Source organism: Schistocerca gregaria, chromosome 8, assembly GCF_023897955.1.
Source record: "Schistocerca gregaria isolate iqSchGreg1 chromosome 8, iqSchGreg1.2, whole genome shotgun sequence".
NCBI lineage: Eukaryota > Metazoa > Arthropoda > Insecta > Orthoptera > Acrididae > Schistocerca > Schistocerca gregaria.
Window position 1 is genome coordinate 489,279,674 of NC_064927.1, and position 26,927 is coordinate 489,306,600.

Genomic DNA, 26,927 nt, shown 5'->3' on the forward strand with positions numbered 1-26,927 from the left:
TTTCAGAGGTGTACATTAGAGTGCAGTATAGCTGGAGATTAATAGCAGAAGAACTACATATGATGGGCTCTGAGCACATCTTATTTTGTTCTGACTGTTTTACAGTTAAAGTAAAAATTAGCACCAAAAATTGAAGAAAAATGTATTCTCATTAATTTCTTGAGGTTGATGGTATCACATATGGGCCATAGGGCCATCACTTGATAAAGTAGTCCACTATTTTATTTGAAAAGTATTTTATCTTTTTTCTCACAATAACTGGTGTCATTGCACCTGCCTTTCCAGGCAGATAAAAAGCTTTTTAAGCAAAAACTCAAAAATAAAACTGACATCATCTGCTTGGGAATTTCAGAGTTGAACAAAAATGGCAAAAGTAATTAGCAATAAGCAGGAAAAAATATTGAAGACATAAAAAATCAAAACCCAATGGATCAAAAAAATTGCCTTTTGTTTACTGTCAACCATGAAAAATTTGAATGTTTGTATACACACAACAGGAGCGGGTTGCTTATAATCAGGAGCACTTCCAGGATCAGCTGTGCAGAGCAGTTGACATTTAACTTCAGATACAATATTTAAAAAAATTTGCTGCATTTGTAATTACTGCTTCACAATAAATACACTAGTTTGATTTTTTTTAAAGTAAACAAATACTGATGAAATTCATATTGTTTTGCATTCTACTCAACCAAATTATCACAATATAATATTAATTTCAAACAAAGCAAATAACAAAATATAATTGATCAGATAAAAAATCTATTCACCAAGTAGCAGCAGGAGGAAACACGTAAAAGTTAAGGCAATGTGGAAGCTTTTGGAGCCAGTTGCTCCTTCTTCTGGCAGAGGGACTGAAGAAGAAGGAGAGGGATGAAGGAAAAGGACTAGTGAGATTTAGGAAATGGGAAGAGTTACGAAAAAGTTTTCCAGAACCATAGGTCAGAGAAGACGTACTGGATGGGTAAGAGTCTTTCTTTTTCATCCTGTCCGGCAAGTCTTCCCTGACCTCGTACTGTGGGCAACTTTTCCATAATTCTCCCCATTTCCTAAACCTTGTCAGTCCTTTTCCTTTCTCCTTATTCCTTCTCCTTCAACCTTTTAGCCAGGAGAAGGAGACAGTGGTTCTGAAAGCTTGAAAATTTCCACAGTTTTTATATGTGTTTTCTCCTGCCACCCCTTGGTGAGTAGATTTTTCATCTATTCAAGTTTGTCATATTTTCAAAAATTGATTACTTTTGTTGATGCATTAAAGAATGCAATAATTTATTACATTTGAAAAAATATTATCCCACAATTGTATAACATACAGGGTGGTCCATTGATAGTGACCGGGGCAAATATCTCACAAAATAAGCATCAAACAAAAACACTACAAAGAACAAAACACGTCTAGCTTGAAGGGGGAAACCAGATGGTGATATGGTTGGCCCACTAGATGGCGCTGCCATAGGTCAAACGGATATCAACTGCATTTTTTAAAGATAGGAACACCCACTTTTTATTACATATTCGTGTAGTATCTAAAGAAATATGAATGTTTTAGCTGGACTTCTTTTTTCGCTTTGTGATAGATGGCGCTGTAATAGTCACAAACATATGGCTCACAATTGTAGACGAACAGTTGGTAACAGGTAGGTTTTTTAAATTAAAATACAGAATGTAGGTGCGTTTGAACATTTCATTTCAGTTGTTCCAATGTGATACATGTACCTTTGTGAAATTATCATTCCTGAGAATGCATGCTGTTACAGCGTGATTACCTGTAAATACCACATTAATGCAATAAATGCTCAAAATGATGTCCGTCAACCTCAATGCATTTGGAAATACGTGTAACAACATTTCTCTCAAAAGCGAGTAGTTCGCCTTCCGTAATGTTCGCACATGTATTGACAATGCGCTGACGCATGTTGTCAGGCATTGTCGGTGGATCACAATAGCAAATATCCTTCAACTTTCCCCACAGAAGGAAATCTGGGGACGTCAACCCGGTGAACATGCGGTCCATGGTATGGTGCTTCGACAACCAATCCACCTGTCATGAAATATGCTATTCAATACCACTTCAACCGCACGCAAGCTATGTGCCGGACATCCATCATGTTGGAAGTACATCGCCATTCTGTCATGCAGTGAAACATCTTGTAGTAACATCGGTAGAACATTATGTAGGAAATAAGCATACATTGCATCATTTAGATTGTCATCGATAAAATGGGGGCCAATTATCCTTCCTCCAATAATGCTGCACCATACGTTAACCCGGCAAGGTCGCTGATGTTCCACTTGTTGCAGCCATTGTGGATTTTCCATTGTCCAATAGTGCATATTATGCCGGTTTACATTGTCACTGTTGGTGAATGATGCTTCGTCACTAAATAGAATGCATGCAAAAAATCTGTCATCATGCCGTAATTTCCCTTGTGCCCAATGGCAGAACTGTACACAAAATTCAAAGTCGTCACCAAAACATTCATATTTCTTTACATACTACACGAATATGTAATAAAAAATGGGGTTCCTAATTTTTTTTAAACACAGTTGATATTCGTTTGACCTATGGCAGTGCCATCTAGTGGGCCAACCATTGTGCCATATGGTTTCCCCCTTCGAGCTAGACAAGTTTTGTTCTTTGTAGTTTTTTCATTTGACGCTTATTTCATGAGATATTTGGCCCGGTGATGATCAATGGACCACCCTGTATACAGGAAGAGTCAGGAGGAAAGGTAAGTGTTTTGACACTTGACAGCATTAGTGATTCTGAATAAAAAACTTGATGTGGACATATGTCCTATTCTGAACAGTTTCTGAGATAGAACACTTTTAATGTACATTTCTATTTATTTTCTGTATTATTAATTGTCATTGTTTACAATGTATCACAGTAGTATAGAGGAAGCTGAGACAAACATTTTGATACAGGACACTAATCGGAAAACTACCTCAAACTGGCCTACAAAAAGTACTTAAGTTACAACACACGCTTGTCGCGCGAGACTTCCAATATTCTCACAATCTCTTTGTGCAAACTGTTAGTCCTAGACAAAAAATAAATAGGACCTTTTTTGTTGCAAATTTAATTTATTTTAATTGTGTACTGAGACACATTATTCGTTGGAGTGTGCGGTTTTCGAGTTATTAAAGAAAAACATATAAAAGTGATATTAAACATGTTCTATCTCTGAAACCATTCGCAATAGGGCATATGTCCATAAAAGGCTTTTTGTTCAGAATCACTAATACTATCATATCTCGAAGCACGTACCTTTCCTTCTGACTCACCCTGTATATTGTGATGCTTCCAAGGTCAATAAACTCTCTCTTGGTATAAGTGACTTCAAGAGAGATAATTTGCATCTTATGGTTACACGAAAAGAACAAGAAAAAGCTTGAAAAATAAAAATTTACTCTTCTATAGCTAAACAGAAATAAATACTTTATTTTTCAGGTTAACAAACTCATAATTGACTACTGAGTCCAAGAATTTAAAAAAAATACATAAATAAAGATACATAACCCATGACTTCAAATGCATGAAAGAAGGCAGAATCACTTTTATGAAAAAGACAGAGCAAGAATCACCCGTCCCTCTCTTTCTATTACAAGCTAAGTGGAATGGTAACATGACTGAGTTACCAGCATACAACAACTGAAGTAAGACAGAAGTTGTACTATGATGGTATTTCTGTTTAGTTTGTTACTCTGCTCTAACAATGAGATGTCTGCCTTTAAAAAAGATCCTTGCATGTGTGACAACCTATCTGATTTGTGTAGGCATTTTTACATGTCACTGAAAAATAAGTGTGACTATCCACACCATACCTGGTTCTGGCTCCCTTGGTTCCTTGTCAATTTCCTGGACCATTTTAAATACCTCACTTTTTTCTGCATTATAGTTCTTCTCATTCTTCTTGAAATTGACTCTATTGAAAGTTAAAAATGGATAAGTTAATTACAAAGCATTCTAATTACATAATACAACTTGTTATAAAATGCTGCCAAATGTAGGAATATTTGGATAAAGAAGGAATCAGTACTAAATTTAAATTTGATATCTTTATAGCTTACCCAAGGACTCCACCTGCAAGAACCTCAGCCTGAGCTGAGAGTGTCTCAGCTATGGTTTCTTCACTATACATTCCAACTGGTGAATTATACTGCTTGTTCACTATAGATTTCACAGTATCTGAACCCAGCGCACCATTGATCTGTGTACATGAGAAACATATCCATTATGTTATTGTATAAAAATTGAACACATCCCAACAGCAGACACAAAAATACCTACTACAGGAGAAACTACTTGTAATTCACTTACTGGTGAGATTCTGAATGGTAATTACAATGAAGAGAATAAAATGTATGGAAATTTAAGCATAGAATTTGTAAACAGTCTTCAAAATATGATAATAAGATGGTCATAATATGGCAGTGCAACTGCGAGTGGGTTAAATGAGAGGTATATGATCAAATGGAGCATCAGTGGAACTGAAAGGAATACACTGCAAATTAAAGGGTAGAATGGAGTAAAATAGAAGAAAACATGCTTCGTATTAGATAAACATGTCAGAGAGCAGAAAAGAAATGATGCTGCAGGTCACACAGTTGAAATATTATGTACTCAGTTAAAAATAATACACCTTTCCTTCTGTTGGAAGATTTCCTCATTCCAACTACACAAGAACATACACTCTAGTACTACTACAAATGAACTACTGTCAGAATCTGGGTATACTGGTTAATTCCTATTCACCTGAGGAGCAAAAGGCCTTGCAGAAACATTGTGTGCACTGCCAATGCGTGTGGCGGGAGCTGCGGGGCGGGCAGCAAGTGATGTCTTGGTGACGGGCCCAGGGTGAGCTCCTACAGGAGGTGTTGGTCCCACTGGTGTCACTGTGGGTTTCCAGGTGCTGCCGCCCCTGCAACATTAATCACTGCATATTAATAATCAACATAAGTAACACAAACATAAGCATAAAAAGTAACTACTTCAGAAAGGTATGAAAATTTTTGTCAATTACCTGGAAAGGTAGTGAAACATTAATGAAAATTTCCACACTTTGATTTTTTTCACATTATTTTTGAATTTTATGTTGTAATGCATTCTCATGGCACACTTAATTAAGGCTCCATGATGTAATTCCTTGGTCAGGTTATTCAGAAACATACAGTAACTGCTCATTGATTCAAAATAATGGACACACCATATTTTCTTTGGCTTTTGCCAGAGAAAGTGCATCCAAACTTGGACTAGAAGACATGTTTGGTAATCAGGAATTTTGAGGCTGAAATTCATTAACTTCTGATAGCCAGTCAGATTTTGATTTTAAAGAGAAAATTTTCAGCAAATGACAAACAAAAAGCAATTGTAGCATTAAAAAACAAAAACTATTGTGGGTCACTCTGGAATACCCACTAAAGTTGTTAAAATAGAGCAAAACATAACTGCACACCCAAGAGCTTCAGTATTAGCCAACTCTTTGACGAAGGGTGCTTCCCATAGGTACTGAAGTATACCAGAGTTAGACCATTCTCTAATAAGAGGTCATGGTAAACTGTTGTACTTTCTCAAATTTACCAGTCACATTAAAAATATTTGAGAAAGTTGCTGTTGCCGAAATGTAAAATTTTATTGAAAAATATGTCATCGTCCCAATTACTCAGTTCAATTTCAACATGGGAGAAGCAACATAGATGTAGTAAACAATTTTGTTGAGAAAATATACACGATTGTCGTTGTTATGGTCTTCAGTCCTTAGACTGGTTTGATGCAGCTCTCCATGCTACTCTATCCTGTGCAAGCTTCTTCATCTCCCAGTACCTACTGCAACCTTTTGAATCTGCTTAGTGTATTCATCTCTTGGTCTCCCTCTACAATTTTTACCCTCCACACTGCCTATTCAATACCTCCTCATTAGTTATGTGATCTACCCATCTAATCTTCAGCATTCTTCTGTAGCACCACATTTCAAAAGCTTCTATTCTCTTCTTGTAGAAAACTATTTATCATCCATGTTTCACTTCCATACACGGCTACACTCCATACAAATACTTTAAGGAATGTCTTCCTGACACTTAAATCTATATTCGATGTTAACAAATTTCTCTTCTTCAGAAACGCTTCCCTTGCCATTGTCATTCTACATTTTATATCCTCTCTACTTTTATCCATCATCAGTTATTTTGCTCCCCAAATAGCAAAATTCCCTTACTACTTTAAGTGTCTCATTTCCTAATCTAATTCCCTCGTCATCATCCGACTTAATTTGACTACATTCCATTATCCTAATTTTGCTTCTGTCGATGTTCATCTTATATCCTCCTTTCAAGACACTATCAATTCCATTCAACTGCTCTTCCAAGTCCTTTGCTGTCTCTGACAGAATTACAATGTCATCGGCAAACCTCAAAGTTTTTTTTACTTCTCCATGGATTTTAATACCTAATCCGAATTTTTCTTTTGTTTCCTTCACTGCTTGCTGAATATAAAGATTGAATAATGTCGGGGATAGGCTACAACCCTGTCTCACTCCCTTCCCAACCACTGCTTCTCTTTCATGTCCCTCGACTCTTATAACTGCCACCTGGTTTCTGTACAAATTGTAAATAGCCTTTTGCTCCCTGTATTTTACCCCTACCACCTTCAGAATTTGAAAGAGAGTATCAAAAGCTTTCTCTAAGTCTACAAATGCTAGAAACGTAGGTTTGCCTTTCCTTAATCTAGCTTCTAAGATAAGTCGTAAGGTCAGTATTGCCTCACGTGTTCCAATATTTCTACAGAATCCAAACTGATCTGCACCAAGGTCGGCTTCTACTAGTTTTTCCATTCGTCTGTAAAGAATTGGTGTTAGTATTTTGCAGCTGTGGCTTATTAAACTGATAGTTCGGTAATTTTCACACCTGTAAACACCTGCTTTCTTTGGGATTGGAATTATTATATTCTTCTTGAAGTCTGAGGGTATTTCGCCTGTCTCATACATCTTGCTCACTAGATGGTAGAGTTTCGTCAGGACTGGCTCTCCCAAGGCTGTCAGTAGTTCTAATGGAATGTTGTCTACTCCCGGGCCTTGTTTCGACTCAGATCTTTCAGTGCTCTGTCAAACTCTTCACGCAGTATCATATCTCCCATTTCATCTTCATCTAGATCCTCTTCCGTTTCCATAATATCGTCCTCAAGTACATCGCCCTTGTATAGACCCTCTATATACTCCTTCCACCTTTCTGCTTTCTCTTCTTTGCTTAGAACTGGGTTTCCATCTGAGCTCTTGATATTCATACAAGTGGTTCTCTTTTCTCCAAAGGTCTCTTTAATTTTCCTGTAGGCAGTAACTATCTTACCCCTAGTGAGATAAGCCTCTACATCCTTACATTTGTCCTCTAGCCATCCCTGCTTAGCCATTTTGCACTTCCTGTCAATCTCATTTTTGAGACGTTTGTATTCCTTTTTGACTGCTTCATTTACTGCATTTTTATATTTTCTCCTTTCATCAATTAAATTCAATATTTCTTCTGTTACCCAAGGCGTTCTACAAGCCCTTGTCTTTTTACCTACTTGATCCTCTGCTGCCTTCACTACTTCATCCCTCAAAACTACCCATTCTTCTTCTACTGTATTTCCTTGCCCATTCCTGTCAATTGTTCCGTTATGCTCTCCCTGAAACGCTGTATAACCTCTGGTTTAGTCAGTTTATCCAGGTCCCATTTCCTTAAATTCCCACCTTTTTGCAGTTTCTTCAGTTTTAATCTACAGCTCATAACAATAGATTGTGGTCAGAGTCCACATCTGCCCCTGTAAATGTCTTACAATTTAAAACTTGGTTCTTAAATCTCTGTCTTACCATTACATAATCTATCTGAAACCTGTCAGTATCTCCAGGCTTCTTCCATGTATACAGCCTTCTTTTATGATTCTTGAACCAAGTGTTAACTATGATTAAGTTATGCTCTGTAACCATACAGTAAAGCTGCATGCCCTCAGGAAAAATTACAGCTGTAGTTTCCCTTTGCTTTCAGCTGTTCGCAGTACCAGCACAGCAAGGCCGTTTTGGTTATCCAAAGTAATATGGTTGCAGGAACTTTTTGTGCTCACACCAAGGCTTCTGTAAACCATGTCTTGCTTGTTTAGGGACTTGACGCATAGGGCATTATAGGTAGTGCCCTACAGTGGATTAAATCCTACTCGAGGAACAGAAAACAAAGAGTAATCATTACTATAAAAGGGGAAAATTATTATTCTGTCTGGAAAATACTGTTTCAGGATGTCCCACAAGCTTCATAATAGACCCTGTCTGTTTCTTTTTCTATGTCAGGACTATGATTTGGGGTTTCATTGGGGTGATTGTAGCTGCAAAGCCAGTAAAGTATCAGATGAGGCTCTCCTATGGAGCTGTAGATTATTGTGTCATGACAAGTGAATTGTGGAACAGTGAAGAAAGATTTGTGCCCTTCAGGCAGAATTAGAAATAAGATTTTTTAAATTAGATGGCTGAATGGCGAAAGAGACTATGAGAGCCAGGGAAATTTATTATTTGATAACCAGCAATACGAAAAAAGGAGGAAACCTCAAAAATCACATTTCAAATTCCAGTTAGCAATCAGTTTGACTTGTTACCTTAAATAGGAGAAGATCCTGAACCAGTGTTCAAGCAAGGTGTTGAGCAGCAGGTTCACAGTAACAACTTTAAGGCTAGGTCAGTAGAAAATTCAAGTAAAAGAAAAGAGTCCTTTGCTAGGTAGAGTCACACGAGGAGTGTAGGCCAAATGCTACAAGTAAAGCTAGGCAAATCACAAGCATCATGAAACCTTGTGCCAAGCTTCCTCTGGTGACAGAGAACATAGGGGCCTTGTGCAGAGGTTTTGATGAAGAGTATTGGGGAGTTAAGGAAAGAGGAGCAGGAAACAAACTTGTCTAGAGTGTAGTATTAAAAGTGGCCCACAGGAAATAGGGGTAACAATAGCACACACTCATGTGGGGTTTGTGAGGATTTTGCAGTACCAAGACCAGCCCTAAGTTAATAGAACTGTCATTCATGAAAACAAAGAGCTGAGTGTATTTCATTTGACTGAAACAAAGTCTCATATCTGTGCTGTACCTGTTGCTGCAACTAGAAAATGGGGATACATAGACCGTGGCCTAAGCCTGAAGAGGAGGCGGATGGACAAATTAGCTGAGCATCTTGCAAAAAGTTTAAAGGGGAGGGGGTGGGGGCATAAGCACACAAGGTAAAATCACTGGCATTATTGAAATCAGAGGGGTACATTTTTTTTAGGTTAGAGCCATGTCATGGACAGAAAGTTCTGAAAGAAAACAGTACTGAACAGGACTATCATATATGCAACAGTTTAAAATAAGGTAAAATTAATTTGTTTCATCAGAATATTAGGGCGCTCAAAAGTAAAGTAGAAGAACTCTCTGAAAGCAATGTAACCACATGGATAGAGGAGTTAAACATAAGGCTTTAGAGGTCAGCATCATTTTCACGTAGAGCGAACATGGAAAAGGTGGACACAATGTCAAAAATGTTGATACAACCAGTTTTTGTTTGGATCAGAACATAAAGCATGTACTAGTGAGTTGTTGAGGCAGAATGCTTCGCTTATAATTGTAGCCACAAATGTATCCACAGTAGGTGGCAAGGCTGCCTGTGCCCCTAGCTCTCTGGGGAAGGAAATAATGTAGTGTAGTCAGCTGTCATTCTGTCAGGGAAATGGTTTGAAAGTCAGCATTACACAGGTTTTTAACTGGGTCAAAATGGATCTTTTTTATGGCTACTTACAAGTCACCATTCATCTCACAAAATATTAAAAATACTCTTTACCCACAGTTCTTGCTCCCACTCCCACAGGGTATTGTATGGATGCCCAATACTTTTAACACTCTACAGATTCTGTCTAGAAAATTTTCAGCTATTTATGAGAAATGTAAATGCTTTATGTAGCTACCTGTCAGATAAGAGGTAACAGTTAGTAGTTTGTGGAGATTTCAGTGTAGATTTCTTAAAATACTCTGACAGGAAAAATGAATTGGAACCATTATTTGTCTGTTGCAATCTGATTTCAGCGATAAATTTCCCAACTCATGTGCAGCCAGACAGCAGGACCCTGACTGGTAACATTTTTAGACAGTTGTTCAGGCTGAAATACATTCATTTGCACTTAAGTGTTAAAGGACTATCTGTTCATGATGCACAATTGATGGAAATAAATGATGTAGGACCTTACAGCTCAGACACATGTTCATATAAAATAATGAAGCTTATTAATGAGAAAATGGTGCAATGTTTTAAGAATAAGTCAAAAGAGGTATATATAGAAAGAGATGCTAATGTGAAATTCACTATATTCCACAGTAAATTTTTGTCAATATTTAAAAGTGGCTTTCCTTAAATATCCTTATCCTTAAAAGTTATTGAGAAAGTCTATTAAGAAAACAAGTGAGTCATTGATAACAAAAGAGATTAAAATTTTATGTAATAGGAAAAGAGAAACTAATATAGAGGTCAGAATAATTTGAAATCTGACATTACTTGCATTCTGCAAAAAATACAACAACATTTTAAGGAAAGTCATTAAAATATCCAAGAATATGCAAGTCTTGACAGAAACTGATAATGCAGATAATAAGATTAAAACTATATGGGATACTGTGAAATGGGAGACAGAATAACCATAACAATTTGGCTATAGGAAAGAATCTCTAAACAATGTCAGCATTCTGTAATCCATCCAGTTCACAAGAAAGGGAATAAAACTGATATAAATAACTACGGAGGGACTTTTTTGCTAATAGTTACATACAAAGTTCTTTCAAAAATTATACTTAAGAAGCTTGAAATACAAACAGACCATTTAATTGGTGAATATCAGGCAGATTTTAGGGAATATAGATCCAAAGACTCAATCTCAAGACAGTCTTACAAAACCACTTGGACAGACAAATGGTTGTCACTTTTATATTCTACAAAAATCCATATGATTCAGTAGATAGATGTACATTACTAGAAGAGTTTAAAATGCGTAGAAAGACAATGTTGTTGATTAAACAAATATTAACTTATACCAGTTCAAAAGTTAAATTATGATGCTAAGTGTCTGAACCTTTTGATACAAAAACAAGGGTCCAACAGGGACTGCCTCCCTTAGCATTCAGTCTTGTACTAGAGAAGTAATTAGATGCAGGAAAAAGAAGTAGAAGGAATAAACACTGGCAAACTAAATGAAATTAAAATTCATTTATGATGTGTAGCTTATGCACATAATCCAGCAATCTTTAAAAAAACAGATAAAAGTCCAATGAAATATCAGCTAGAAATTGACTGAAAATTTCTTTAAAAAAAAAACATTGAACCTAGATGGGCAACCTATGATTACACAGTTTGGCAATATATTTCAATTATTCAAATTTAAATACCTAGGAGAAATCAGCCATCCCTCTGGATCAAATTGTGAAGCAAACAAAGATAAAATCTTTATATTACAAAAAGCTTCCAGTATTACATAGATACAATAAAAAGTCAATATACTGTAATGCATAGTTAAAATATTACATCACAGTAGTCAAATCTGAAGTCTTGTATGTATCAAAGACTGTAAGCTTTGGAGACAGAACATTAACCCTCAGCTGGTAACATCCGTCTCTTAGGCGGGTATAAAAGCTTTCAATGTATTGTTCACATACGTGCATTGTTACTTGGATCTGATACTTCAGCTTTGCTTCATTCATGAGTTTAACTTGCTACTGTGTGGACATCATTGTTTCATTTCCATGATAGTATTGTTTTATATTAAAAACAAAGATTCCAAGACTTACCAAGCGGGAAAGCGCCGGCAGACAGGCACATGAACAAAACACACAAACACACACACAGAATTACAAGCTTTCGCAACTGGCAGTTGCTTCGTCAGGAAAGAGGGAAGGAGAGGGAAAAATGAAAGGATGTGGGTTTTAAGGGAGAGGGTAAGGAGTCATTCCAATCCCGGGAGCGGAAAGACTTCCCTTAGGGGAAAAAAAGGACAGGTGTACACTCGCACACACACACACATATCCATCCGCACATATACAGACACGAGCAGACATATTTAAAGGCAAAGAGTTAAGGGCAGAGATGTCATTCGAGGCGGAAGTACAGAGGCAAAGAAGTTGTTGAAAGACAGGTGAGGTATGAGCGGCGGCAACTTGAAATTAGCGGAGGTTGAGGCCTGGCGGATATCGAGAAGAGAGGATATACTGAAGGGCGAGTTCCCATCTCCGGAGTTCGGATAGGTTGGTGTTGGTGGGAAGTATCCAGATAACTCGGACGGTGTAACACTGTGCCAAGATGTGCTGGCCGTGCATCAAGGCATGTTTAGCCACAGGGTGATCCTCATTACCAACAAACACTGTCTGCCTGTGTCCATTCATGCGAATGGACAGTTTGTTGCTGGTCATTCCCACATAGAAAGCATCACAGTGCAGGCAGGTCAGTTGGTAAATCACGTGGGTGCTTTCACATGTGGCTCTCCCTTTGATCGTGTACACCTTCCGGGTTACAGGACTGGAGTAGGTGGTGGTGGGAGGGTGCATAGGACAGGTTTTGCACCGGGGGCGGTTGCAAGGGTAGGAGCCAGAGGGTAGGGGAGGTGGTTTGGGGATTTCATAGGGATGAACCAAGAGGTTACGAAGGTTAGGTGGACGGCGGAAAGACACTCTTGGTGGAGTGGGGAGGATTTCATGAAGGATGGATCTCATTTCGGGGCAGGATTTTAGGAAGTCGTATCCCTGCTGGAGAGCCACATTCAAGGTCTGATCCAGTCCCGGGAAGTATTCTGTTACAAGTGGGGCACTTTTGGGGTTCTTCTGTGAGAGGTTCTGGGTTTGAGGGGATGAGGAAGTGGCTCTGGTTATCTGCTTCTGTACCAGGTTGGGAGGGTAGTTGCGGGATGCGAAAGCTGTTTTCAGGTTGTTGGTGTAATGGTCGAGGGATTCAGGACTGGAGCAGATTCGTTTGCCACGAAGGCCTAGGCTGTAGGGAAGGGACCGTTTGATATGGAATGGGTGGCAGCTGTCATAATGGAGGTACTGTTGCTTGTTGGTGGGTTTGATGTGGACGGATGTGTGCAGCTGGCCATTGGACAGATGGAGGTCAACATCTAGGAAAGTGGCATGGGATTTGGAGTAGGACCAGGTGAATCTGATGGAACCAAAGGAGTTGAGGTTGGAGAGGAAATTCTGGAGTTGTTCTTCACTGTGAGTCCAGATCATGAAGATGTCATCAATAAATCTGTACCAAACTTTGGGTTGGCAGGCTTGGGTAACCAAAAAGGCTTCCTCTAAGCGACCCATAAATAGGTTGGCATATGAGGGGGCCATCCTGGTACCCATGGCTGTTCCCTTTAATTGTTGGTATGTCTGGCCTTCAAAAGTGAAGAAGTTGTGGGTCAGGATGAAGCTGGCTAAGGTGACGAGGAAAGAGGTTTTAGGTAGGGTGGCAGGTGATCGGCGTGAAAGGAAGTGCTCCATTGCAGCGAGGCCCTGGACGTGCGGGATATTTGTGTATAGGGAAGTGGCATCAATGGTTACCAGGATGGTTTCTGGGGGTAACAGACTGGGTACGGATTCCAGGCGTTCGAGAAAGTGGTTGGTGTCTTTGATGAAGGATGGGAGACTGCATGTAATGGGTTGAAGGTGTTGATCTACGTAGGCAGAGATACGTTCTGTGGGGGCTTGGTAACCAGCTACAATGGGGCGGCCAGGATGTTTGGGTTTGTGAATTTTAGGAAGTAGGTAGAAGGTAGGAGTGCGAGGTGATGGTGGGGTGAGGAGTTTGATGGAATCAGGTGAAAGGTTTTGTAGGGGGCCTAAGGTTCTGAGGATTCCTTGAAGCTCCGCCTGGACATCAGGAATGGGATTACTTCGGCAAACTTTGTATGTAGAGTTGTCTGAAAGCTGACGCAATCCCTCAGCCACATACTCCCGGCGATCAAGTACCACAGTCGTGGAACCCTTGTCAGCCGGAAGAATGATGATGGATCGGTCAGCTTTCAGATCACGGATAGCCTGGGATTCGGCTGTGGTGATGTTGGGAGTAGGATTAAGGTTTTTCAAGAAAGATTGAGAGGCAAGGCTGGAAGTGAGAAATTCCTGGAAGGTTTGGAGAGGGTGATTTTGAGGAAGAGGAGGTGGGTCCCGCTGTGATGGAGGACGGAACTGTTGCAGGCAGGGTTCAATTTGGATAGTGTCTTGGGGAGTTGGATCATTAGGAGTGGGATCAGGATTGTTTTTCTTCGTGGCAAAGTGATATTTCCAGCAGAGACTACGAGTGTAGGACAGTAAATCCTTGACAAGGGCAGTTTGGTTGAACCTGGGAGTGGGGCTGAAGGTGAGGCCTTTGGATAGGACAGAGGTTTCGGATTGGGAGAGGGGTTTGGAGGAAAGGTTAACTACTGAATTGGGGTGTTGTGGTTCCAGATTGTGTTGACTAGAATTTTGAGGTGTTGGGGGGAGTGGAGCTGGAAGTGGGAGATTGAGTAGATGGGAGAGACTGGGTCTGTGTGCAATGAGAGGAGGTTGAGGTTTGTTGGAAAGGTTGTGGAGGGTGAGTGAGTTGCCTTTCCGGAGGTGGGAAACCAGGAGATTGGATAGTTTTTTGAGGTGGAGGGTGGCATGTTGTTCTAATTTGCGGTTGGCCTGTAGGAGGATGCTATGTACAGCCGGTGTGGATGTGGGAGAGGAAAGATTGAGGACTTTGATTTGGGATAGGAGTTGACGGGTGTGTTCATTGGCCGAGTCGATGTATAGGTGAAGGATTAGGCGGGTGAGGGCTATGGATTGTGCTGTTTGGAACTGGTATAAGGACTGATGGAAAGAAGGATTGCAGCCAGAGATGGGAACTTTAAGTGTGAGGCCTTTGGGAGTAATGCCAAATGTCAGACAAGCCTGAGTAAATAAAATATGGGAGCGTAATCTGGCTAGGGTGAAGGCATGTTTGCGGAGGGAATGTAAATAAAATTTAATGGGGTCGTTGTAGGGATGTTGTGAGGTTGACATGGTATTGGTAGGTGGAAAGGGTAATATGAGGTTAAAGTGAAAGTAAGGAGAGATTTATATAGGGAGAGATAAAGGTGTGAAAAAAGTCGAAAGAGTGTTGGTTGAGATGAGCTATGTTGGTCATGTGCTGAACTTAGGTTGGTGAACAACAATGGGTGCAAAGGTTGGGTAGTTATGTTGTCTCCAGATCACGTTAAAGGGTGGGGAAATTCAAGAAAATTTCGAGAAATTCAAGAAAATTTCGACAAAAAAATTTTTTCGAAAAAAGTTTCGAAAAAATAATTTGGAAAAAATAAAATTCGAAAAAAATTTTCGAATAAAATCTCGAAGAATATGTGTGTAAATGTATTCAAAGGACTGGTTATGTACTGGCAGGTTATGATAATGAGGCTAACAATTGTTTGATGAAGAAATAATAACGTGTAAACCTGTGGGAAGCTGCTAAAAAATGATCGGTTTTGTGGGAAAAACGGGAATGGAAATAAAACGAAAGTTGTTGGAAAAAAAAAAAAAAAAAAAAAAAAAAAAAAAAAAAAAAACTGAGATGGTTGTGTAATGGGTGAAAGGAACTGAAGCTGTGAAATAGTATTCACAAGTTTACACGAAATGTTTGTAAACTTGGAACAATGGATTTTATAGCAGCGGTTATGTTGAAAGCGTTGAAAATTTTAGGTTATGGTTTGGAAGTAAATTACGTATTATTGAGTATAAGTAGGCAGGATAAAATGTATGGTAGATTACGGAAAAGTGGAAGATGAATACAAAGTGAAACTTCTTGTACAAACGAAAAGAGAAAGTCAGACGATAGAGAAGATTTCGAAATGCAACAGAGACAATAACAAACGTAATTGTTGGGTTCAAATTAATGACGATGTAAATAAAACAGAAAGAAACTTCCACATGGGAAAAATATATTAAAAACAAAGATTCCAAGACTTACCAAGCGGGAAAGCGCCGGCAGACAGGCACATGAACAAAACACACAAACACACACACAGAATTACAAGCTTTCGCAACTGGCAGTTGCTTCGTCAGGAAAGAGGGAAGGAGAGGGAAAAATGAAAGGATGTGGGTTTTAAGGGAGAGGGTAAGGAGTCATTCCAATCCCGGGAGCGGAAAGACTTCCCTTAGGGGAAAAAAAGGACAGGTGTACACTCGCACACACACACACATATCCATCCGCACATATACAGACACGAGCAGACATATTTAAAGGCAAAGAGTTAAGGGCAGAGATGTCATTCGAGGCGGAAGTACAGAGGCAAAGAAGTTGTTGAAAGACAGGTGAGGTATGAGCGGCGGCAACTTGAAATTAGCGGAGGTTGAGGCCTGGCGGATATCGAGAAGAGAGGATATACTGAAGGGCGAGTTCCCATCTCCGGAGTTCGGATAGGTTGGTGTTGGTGGGAAGTATCCAGATAACTCGGACGGTGTAACACTGTGCCAAGATGTGCTGGCCGTGCATCAAGGCATGTTTAGCCACAGGGTGATCCTCATTACCAACAAACACTGTCTGCCTGTGTCCATTCATGCGAATGGACAGTTTGTTGCTGGTCATTCCCACATAGAAAGCATCACAGTGCAGGCAGGTCAGTTGGTAAATCACGTGGGTGCTTTCACATGTGGCTCTCCCTTTGATCGTGTACACCTTCCGGGTTACAGGACTGGAGTAGGTGGTGGTGGGAGGGTGCATAGGACAGGTTTTGCACCGGGGGCGGTTGCAAGGGTAGGAGCCAGAGGGTAGGGGAGGTGGTTTGGGGATTTCATAGGGATGAACCAAGAGGTTACGAAGGTTAGGTGGACGGCGGAAAGACACTCTTGGTGGAGTGGGGAGGATTTCATGAAGGATGGATCTCATTTCGGGGCAGGATTTTAGGAAGTCGTATCCCTGCTGGAGAGCCACATTCAAGGTCTGATCCAGTCCCGGGAAGTATTCTGTTACAAGTGGGGCACTTTTGGGGTTCTTCTGTGAGAGGTTCTGGGTTTGAGGGGATGAGGAAGTGGCTCTGGTTATCTGCTTCTGTACCAGGTTGGGAGGGTAGTTGCGGGATGCGAAAGCTGTTTTCAGGTTGTTGGTGTAATGGTCGAGGGATTCAGGACTGGAGCAGATTCGTTTGCCACGAAGGCCTAGGCTGTAGGGAAGGGACCGTTTGATATGGAATGGGTGGCAGCTGTCATAATGGAGGTACTGTTGCTTGTTGGTGGGTTTGATGTGGACGGATGTGTGCAGCTGGCCATTGGACAGATGGAGGTCAACATCTAGGAAAGTGGCATGGGATTTGGAGTAGGACCAGGTGAATCTGATGGAACCAAAGGAGTTGAGGTTGGAGAGGAAATTCTGGAGTTGTTCTTCACTGTGAGTCCAGATCATGAAGATGTCATCAATAAATCTGTACCAAACTTTGGGTTGGCAGGCTTGGGTAACCAAAAAGGCTTCCTCTAAGCGACCCATAAATAGGTTGGCATATGAGGGGGCCATCCTGGTACCCATGGCTGTTCCCTTTAATTGTTGGTATGTCTGGCCTTCAAAAGTGAAGAAGTTGTGGGTCAGGATGAAGCTGGCTAAGGTGACGAGGAAAGAGGTTTTAGGTAGGGTGGCAGGTGATCGGCGTGAAAGGAAGTGCTCCATTGCAGCGAGGCCCTGGACGTGCGGGATATTTGTGTATAGGGAAGTGGCATCAATGGTTACCAGGATGGTTTCTGGGGGTAACAGACTGGGTACGGATTCCAGGCGTTCGAGAAAGTGGTTGGTGTCTTTGATGAAGGATGGGAGACTGACCCAGTCTCTCCCATCTACTCAATCTCCCACTTCCAGCTCCACTCCCCCCAACACCTCAAAATTCTAGTCAACACAATCTGGAACCACAACACCCCAATTCAGTAGTTAACCTTTCCTCCAAACCCCTCTCCCAATCCGAAACCTCTGTCCTATCCAAAGGCCTCACCTTCAGCCCCACTCCCAGGTTCAACCAAACTGCCCTTGTCAAGGATTTACTGTCCTACACTCGTAGTCTCTGCTGGAAATATCACTTTGCCACGAAGAAAAACAATCCTGATCCCACTCCTAATGATCCAACTCCCCAAGACACTATCCAAATTGAACCCTGCCTGCAACAGTTCCGTCCTCCATCACAGCGGGACCCACCTCCTCTTCCTCAAAATCACCCTCTCCAAACCTTCCAGGAATTTCTCACTTCCAGCCTTGCCTCTCAATCTTTCTTGAAAAACCTTAATCCTACTCCCAACATCACCACAGCCGAATCCCAGGCTATCCGTGATCTGAAAGCTGACCGATCCATCATCATTCTTCCGGCTGACAAGGGTTCCACGACTGTGGTACTTGATCGCCGGGAGTATGTGGCTGAGGGATTGCGTCAGCTTTCAGACAACTCTACATACAAAGTTTGCCGAAGTAATCCCATTCCTGATGTCCAGGCGGAGCTTCAAGGAATCCTCAGAACCTTAGGCCCCCTACAAAACCTTTCACCTGATTCCATCAAACTCCTCACCCCACCATCACCTCGCACTCCTACCTTCTACCTACTTCCTAAAATTCACAAACCCAAACATCCTGGCCGCCCCATTGTAGCTGGTTACCAAGCCCCCACAGAACGTATCTCTGCCTACGTAGATCAACACCTTCAACCCATTACATGCAGTCTCCCATCCTTCATCAAAGACACCAACCACTTTCTCGAACGCCTGGAATCCGTACCCAGTCTGTTACCCCCAGAAACCATCCTGGTAACCATTGATGCCACTTCCCTATACACAAATATCCCGCACGTCCAGGGCCTCGCTGCAATGGAGCACTTCCTTTCACGCCGATCACCTGCCACCCTACCTAAAACCTCTTTCCTCGTCACCTTAGCCAGCTTCATCCTGACCCACAACTTCTTCACTTTTGAAGGCCAGACATACCAACAATTAAAGGGAACAGCCATGGGTACCAGGATGGCCCCCTCATATGCCAACCTATTTATGGGTCGCTTAGAGGAAGCCTTTTTGGTTACCCAAGCCTGCCAACCCAAAGTTTGGTACAGATTTATTGATGACATCTTCATGATCTGGACTCACAGTGAAGAACAACTCCAGAATTTCCTCTCCAACCTCAACTCCTTTGGTTCCATCAGATTCACCTGGTCCTACTCCAAATCCCATGCCACTTTCCTAGATGTTGACCTCCATCTGTCCAATGGCCAGCTGCACACATCCGTCCACATCAAACCCACCAACAAGCAACAGTACCTCCATTATGACAGCTGCCACCCATTCCATATCAAACGGTCCCTTCCCTACAGCCTAGGCCTTCGTGGCAAACGAATCTGCTCCAGTCCTGAATCCCTCGACCATTACACCAACAACCTGAAAACAGCTTTCGCATCCCGCAACTACCCTCCCAACCTGGTACAGAAGCAGATAACCAGAGCCACTTCCTCATCCCCTCAAACCCAGAACCTCTCACAGAAGAACCCCAAAAGTGCCCCACTTGTAACAGAATACTTCCCGGGACTGGATCAGACCTTGAATGTGGCTCTCCAGCAGGGATACGACTTCCTAAAATCCTGCCCCGAAATGAGATCCATCCTTCATGAAATCCTCCCCACTCCACCAAGAGTGTCTTTCCGCCGTCCACCTAACCTTCGTAACCTCTTGGTTCATCCCTATGAAATCCCCAAACCACCTCCCCTACCCTCTGGCTCCTACCCTTGCAACCGCCCCCGGTGCAAAACCTGTCCTATGCACCCTCCCACCACCACCTACTCCAGTCCTGTAACCCGGAAGGTGTACACGATCAAAGGGAGAGCCACATGTGAAAGCACCCACGTGATTTACCAACTGACCTGCCTGCACTGTGATGCTTTCTATGTGGGAATGACCAGCAACAAACTGTCCATTCGCATGAATGGACACAGGCAGACAGTGTTTGTTGGTAATGAGGATCACCCTGTGGCTAAACATGCCTTGATGCACGGCCAGCACATCTTGGCACAGTGTTACACCGTCCGAGTTATCTGGATACTTCCCACCAACACCAACCTATCCGAACTCCGGAGATGGGAACTCGCCCTTCAGTATATCCTCTCTTCTCGATATCCGCCAGGCCTCAACCTCCGCTAATTTCAAGTTGCCGCCGCTCATACCTCACCTGTCTTTCAACAACTTCTTTGCCTCTGTACTTCCGCCTCGAATGACATCTCTGCCCTTAACTCTTTGCCTTTAAATATGTCTGCTCGTGTCTGTATATGTGCGGATGGATATGTGTGTGTGTGTGCGAGTGTACACCTGTCCTTTTTTTCCCCTAAGGGAAGTCTTTCCGCTCCCGGGATTGGAATGACTCCTTACCCTCTCCCTTAAAACCCACATCCTTTCATTTTTCCCTCTCCTTCCCTCTTTCCTGACGAAGCAACTGCCAGTTGCGAAAGCTTGTAATTCTGTGTGTGTGTTTGTGTGTTTTGTTCATGTGCCTGTCTGCCGGCGCTTTCCCGCTTGGTAAGTCTTGGAATCTTTGTTTTTAATATATTTTTCCCATGTGGAAGTTTCTTTCTGTTTTATTTACATAGTATTGTTTTACTCGCGCACAAACGTCAGTTACATTCTCTCACAGGTGAGAGAAATTATCCTGCAGCAGCTGTGTCCAATATTTTTAACATCTTTATTTCTAATTGTCAGAAGGTATATTCGATTGGGGCGCACGCATGTGTTGATAAGAGTCTAATCCCATTTAGAGGAAGATGCCAATTCAAAATATTTATGCCCAAGAAGCCTGCTAAATATGACGTAAAAGTCATGTGCCTAACAGATGCACATTCTTCATATTTGTATAATGCTTACATTTATGTGGGGAAAGATAGTGATGGAGCAACACTATTTGATGAAAAGAAAAAGTTCCAAAAGCCAACACAGTCTGTGATTCGTCTTTCCAAATGTATATATGGGACAAACTGGTATATCACAGCAGACAATTGGCTTTCCTCCATTGAATTGTGTTAGGAGCTGCTGAAAAATAGGTTGACATTTGTTGGAACTCTAAAATCCAACAAAAGAGAAGTTCTAAAGTAGTTTCTTCCCAACCCAAAGAAAGAAGTGGGCTCCAGTATTTATGGTTTTACTACGGATCTTACACTATTGTCTTTTGTTCCAAAAAAGTCTAAGGCAGTTTTAATGCTTTCTTCAATGTACCACACTGTATATAGTGATGAAAGTAGCAACAAACCAGAAATTATCAGTTTCTATAATGCCACAAAATCTGTCTTAGACGCTCTAGACACGAAGTGCAGCAACTACTCAGCTAAACGGAGAACAAGGAGATGGCCACTGGCAGTATTTTACTTCCTAATATCTGTGAGCTGCGCAAATGCCTATGTTACATATCTTCATTAAGGTATGATGTCAAGATTTGAGTTCATGAAGAGTGTAGGAAAGAACTTAACCAGACATCATATGCAAAGAAGACTCCAGATTTCAAACTTACGAGATGACCTCAGAAAAATTATTTCAGGTATTTTGGGTGAAAAGCAAAGATATGGGAATCCAACAAAAAGAAAAATAAGCGACAAGCTAGAAAAGAGAAAAACCTGTCTTTTTTTCCCTACACATTGAACAGAATGATGGCATACAAGTGTGTGAAATGTGATAAACCAAACTGCTCACAGTGCTCCATGAAAATATGTAAAATGTGTGTAGAAAGTTTGTAATTTTTTTCTGTTTATTTGCATGTATATCAAGATATTTGAGAAATCACATGTCAAGTTTAGAAACTATTTCATTTGAAACAGTAATATTAAATTTTGTGAATTTTGCAAAGGAATAATATACTTTATAACCTATGTCATGTAAAAACTAGTACTTAATTCTATATTTTTTCATATTGTTTTGCAAAATGTAATTGAAAGACAATAAAAATATTAGTATTAATTTTTCATGAAGCTTTTAAATTGTTATTTATTTTCAATATTCTCTATAGTGGAAATTCTTTGAAAAATTTGGTTGTCACGTAAATGCCAATTTTTCACATGTTACCAACTAAGGGTTAACTAAAGACATAGAAAAGGAAGTAGGAAAAATGCTAGGGAAAATTTTTGGTCTGATTTGTGTCTGCAAGTATTTTTCAATATCACTTTATAAATGTAGCAGCAAAAGTCAGATTAAATGACTCAATTGAAAAAGTAAGAAAATGTATTAAAAATTGATCAAAAAAATTTTAATCACCAGCATCTTTCACTGAAATTAATAGAATTATAAAAATTATAAAAAGCAAAAGCCCATGCAGCATTGATGGAATTTCGAACAGAATTCTTAAAATTTGTTCTAACTTAATGTGTGATGTCCTCGGAAATATATATATAATGCATCAATGGCACAGGGAATTTTACCAGACAGATTAAAATATGCAATTGTTAAACCTCTTCATAAGAAAGGTGTCAAGAATGACTGAATAATGAGGCACACAACAATGGATGTGTATTCACACTGCTAGAATTGCACACTGTTTGGACCTTCAACAAATGTGGAGTGGCTGCTGCTGTTCATTGCTTTCTTTGATGAGAAACAGTAGATCGGAAGTTACTAATTTTACCTGTCTTGTTCCATCTGCAAAAGGTACATGAGAAGAAAGATTGTAGTAGCCTACTCTATACATCTGAATGTCTCTAATTTAATCATTGTAATCATTGCACTAGTTGTAAGTTGGAGGCAGTAATATGTTACATTTGTTTTACTGGAATATGGCTTGCAGAATTACAGTTTGCAGATACATGCATTAAAATGGAAGAAGATAAGATATAATAATATGAAACAGTATGCACATATAGGTACCATAATAATGAAAGCTGGAGAACTGACAGTAGCTAAAAGAGATGGATATCCAAAGAATCCAACCAGTTGATTGCTGCACATGTTTATTAGTAATCTCTCAATAGTTCACAACTCCTTTCTTGTAGGCTCTCCCATCAGAGTCTGTTCAATATTTCTGGAATATTCTTACACTGATTAAACAACAGGAAGGACACCATCTGCCATTAAAATTGCCAATTCCAGATAAAAATGTCAACTGCTGCTGTGTGCAAGGTCAAGAAAATAGTTGGGATATTGAGCTTCGCAGAATGATAGTAGCATCAAGTCTAACACCATTTTCACATCCAGAACATTCAGAGAAGGATGGGCTGTTTGGAAGGTAGCTTAGCTGGTTGTGTACAACTACAAAAAGCAGAACATTAGCTTTGAGTCTTAATCAGATATACAGTTTCAATTTATCATCAAAGAATGACGTTAACACATGATTTCCTTACTGTAGCTAAAATTAAGTTTCATTGTGAACATTGTTACCTTGATTACTTTATTATTTGATGGATGGAAAATTTTACTAGGTGCCCAGTATGTGTACTGTGGTTAAAGCGGCATATTTTATTTTTGATAACTCCTGTGATTACCATTTTCTGTTACAAGTGCACTCTTCAACTGACTGAAAGCTATGTGTTAGAGGGATCTTTTTTGCTTTATAATATATTAAGATTTCTCCCCATGCCAGTTGTGAAAATAGAGAGGGATTAACAACTGCTTATATATCTTCATGCACATTATTATTAACTTCACAATCACCAAGAGAGCTTTCTGTGACAACTTGTAGGAAAAATCTGAATTAATTTTTTAAAAACTGATTTTTTTTTAAATTTTAGAGTGAGTTTTTAATGAGATTTTTTTCTTTGAGAACTGCTTTTTAGTTTTTCAGCATTTCTGTGACCCTATCCTTCAGCTGAAATGACTGTGTGAACAGTTGCACTGACTGCTTCTTATGTTATGACTCCCTGTCCCCTGTTGGCTGAACCTGATGCAGATCCAATGTGAGGACCGTTCCAGCACAGGCTGCACAAATGTTTCATTGCCAATATTTTTCTTAGATAAACTGCATTTCCAAATATTTTACCAATGGACCATAGTTTGCTATTTGCTTTATAGTCATGACTCAAGCTTTGTGAGAGTTCTAGACATTTTTGATACTCCATGACTACATGGTCGGATTGGTGTGAGTTAATCCTGTGGGCAAAAACCAATGCCCTTTCTTTTAATAATAATTTGGCTTGCAACAAGTTTAGGTTAAAAAAAGGCTCCAGTTATTGAAAAAACCCATAGATCTTAACTATCTGTTAGAAAAAGAAAGAAAAGAAAAGAGGTGACAAATCTGATCCAGGAAATTAATTTCCTATATCATTCACATCTTTTTGTAGGTTCATAGTTCTAATATAAACCAACATTCAACAAAATGACTTTCTCCTTGTAAACTGGCATGGATACCAAAAATATTGATCATACAAAATCCAACTGGAGCTCATAACTCGCAATGCTTTAAGAACCATAACAGAGGTAAGAAAATGGATTTGGCTTACAAAAAGTTTTCGTTTCAGTAACATACAGATATCAAGTAATAAAATATATTCAACAGATATATAATGAGGTTTGTTAACAGATGGAAAAGTTCTTAAAAACATTATCCAGGATAGAGAGACACACACAAAAGTGATGTCTGCTGTGTCTCACAGAAGTAAGACAGCAGCATTACTGTTAACATCATACAATAATTACTCAGAGGACAGTAATAGTTACAATTTTATGCTTTTAGTAAATTCCGTAATTACTTAAAATGAAGTGTTATATGAAAAAAAAAAAAACTGTAAGACACTGACAAAAAATTAGCCTGGTACGAAGTACGCCACCTTGACAACACAGGCAGAACTACACTCAGTCATGTCATGTAAATACCAGGGGGGTAACCAATTGTTAAGATGTGCACTGGAATGTTAATTAGCCTCTATTGCAGCTAAATGAAGGAAAAATCTCTATTCATTGGTAAACTGCAGGTTACCCAAAAGAGGTCGCTTATCAAACATTTCTATGGTCAATACTGGAGCACGGCTCGAGTTTAGTGAATTCTTATTCAATCAGATTAACAGGGGACATTAATGAACATATCCCAAAAAGAAAGACATGAATAATAACAGAACGATTTGCCTCATAGGAAAGGGTAATTAAAATTTCAAACAGTCTCAACTGACAGATATTCAGAAAAATGACTGCAAATATCTGGTGAAAAGTTATTCGTCAAGCCACAGAATTTATTTTTAAGATGTAAAAATCTACAAAAATTCCTCATCTTCAACTTCATCTTTCCCACAAAGAACATGATGGTCAAATTAGACAGAGGTATATAAGCAGTTATTCATCTCTTACTTGTCTCAACCAATACACTTTACCATGGTAGGTAGATATATATGTTGAAACCTAAACCTTGTCAATACAGAATTGGGTACTTTTTCTACATAGTGTCAAAGCAATCAATGTTTTTGATAATTTGTAAGATTTGCATGAGCTGGTACAAACCTCTGCACGGCGAGCTCAAAGGAGTTGCCAGCGCGGACAATAGCGTCCTGCGCCTCCTTGTGGCGTAGATTGAACAGCTCGACGTCATTGACGCGGATGAGAGCGTCACCAGCCTGTAGACCCGCCTTCTCAGCCAAGCTGCCGCCATTAACCTGCAAACAGGGGGTCAAAGTTTTCACCTAAAAAATGTTTACAAATGTAATTAAGACTGGAGTGTGGTAGTTGGCATGCTTCCCCCCTCCACCCCACCCCCCCACCTCCCCACCTGCCCCACACACACAACATCAACATCTTGGTTGGGTGACAAAGTGATCTATTTTGTAGCCAAAGGCTGGAAAGCAACAATCTGGCTGTGTTGGTGATGACAATGAATGTGATAAGAAACTGACCTGTATGTTCACACTGTATTTAATGCTGTTTTGTGATAAAAACAGAAACTGCAAGATAAATTCAGAAAACCTGCATTAGATAACAGTCAAGCCTCTAATGGACCATAATATGTACATATATCATACATATATTATGGAAGGTGTGTGCGGGAGGGGGGGGGGGGGGGTATCAGTTCAAGTCCCTCACTGAAATTTCAAAGAGAACTAGACTGTTTTCTCTACTCCAGCAGAATAGCAGGATTTTATTAGATATGTTCAGTACGAGTAATATAATAGTTCTATAAGTATGAGGAGAACTTACACTGCTGAAGTTAATCAAAAGTTTGAAGATATATAGGTACAAAAGCCACCACAAACATTTATGTTATTAAATAGGAAATAATTATCACTGCAGGTGCATTTATTACAGTCACATACAACAAATGTGGTTAAAACTGAATCAAAAAGTTGTAGGGTATGTTCTGTAATTCCCATCATGAAGTCTCAACAAATCATTTTATTTATTGTACACCATTAGTTCTCATGCATCTCAAACACTTCTCTGCAAAGAAGAATAACACCAACTGCTCCATTTTCCACGGATACTAAATTAATACTTTCTCTCTAATACTGCAGCTCAATGTTGCACTTGGTACACTGGCTGTTTAAGAGTAAAATCCCAGATAGGATTGGTAGGAATGAAAACGTAGAACTTAACTTTTAGACAATGAGACCATTAGAGGCAGAGCACAAGCTCAGACTGAGGAAGAATGAGGCACATGTAGTTAAACTGAACAACAAAACATGGCCAAAGATTGTGGAAATGTTACCAGATGGTGGAAGATCCATGGGCTGTAGGAAGAGAAAAAGAGACAAGAGTAAAATGAGATTTACAAACGTGAGTGTAGGGCAGATAGATGGGGACTGCAGAAAACAGAATGGAGTGGAAAGCCATCAGTTATTATTTGTGGTCCCCTGGCCCTGATAACATTGAGCAAGAAAACATATTTTTTTGATAAATCATTTTATTCATTTTTTCAACATTCCCAAGATGTCATTACTCCCTATACATCTCCAAATCATTCTCTGCATAGAAGAAGAATACTAACTGTTCAATTTTTCATTTGTGGTGAACACTGTGGTACAGCAGGGTTCAC

General features: G+C 40.0%; 1 protein-coding gene across 6 annotated transcripts in view; it reads right to left on the bottom strand.

The window, feature by feature from the left end:
• Positions 1 to 26,927, bottom strand: part of LOC126285380 (PDZ and LIM domain protein Zasp-like) — a 283,882-nt gene that overhangs the window by 59,149 nt on the left and 197,806 nt on the right. For all 6 annotated transcript variants that reach the window (XM_049984713.1, XM_049984717.1, XM_049984716.1 and 3 more), the window contains exons 2-5: positions 25,403 to 25,554; positions 4,754 to 4,919; positions 4,069 to 4,208; positions 3,823 to 3,923 (exon numbers count right to left, since the gene is read on the bottom strand). In XM_049984713.1, the coding sequence (XP_049840670.1) occupies positions 3,823 to 3,923; positions 4,069 to 4,208; positions 4,754 to 4,919; positions 25,403 to 25,554 (559 nt within the window). The remainder of the gene's footprint in view (positions 1 to 3,822; positions 3,924 to 4,068; positions 4,209 to 4,753; positions 4,920 to 25,402; positions 25,555 to 26,927) is intronic.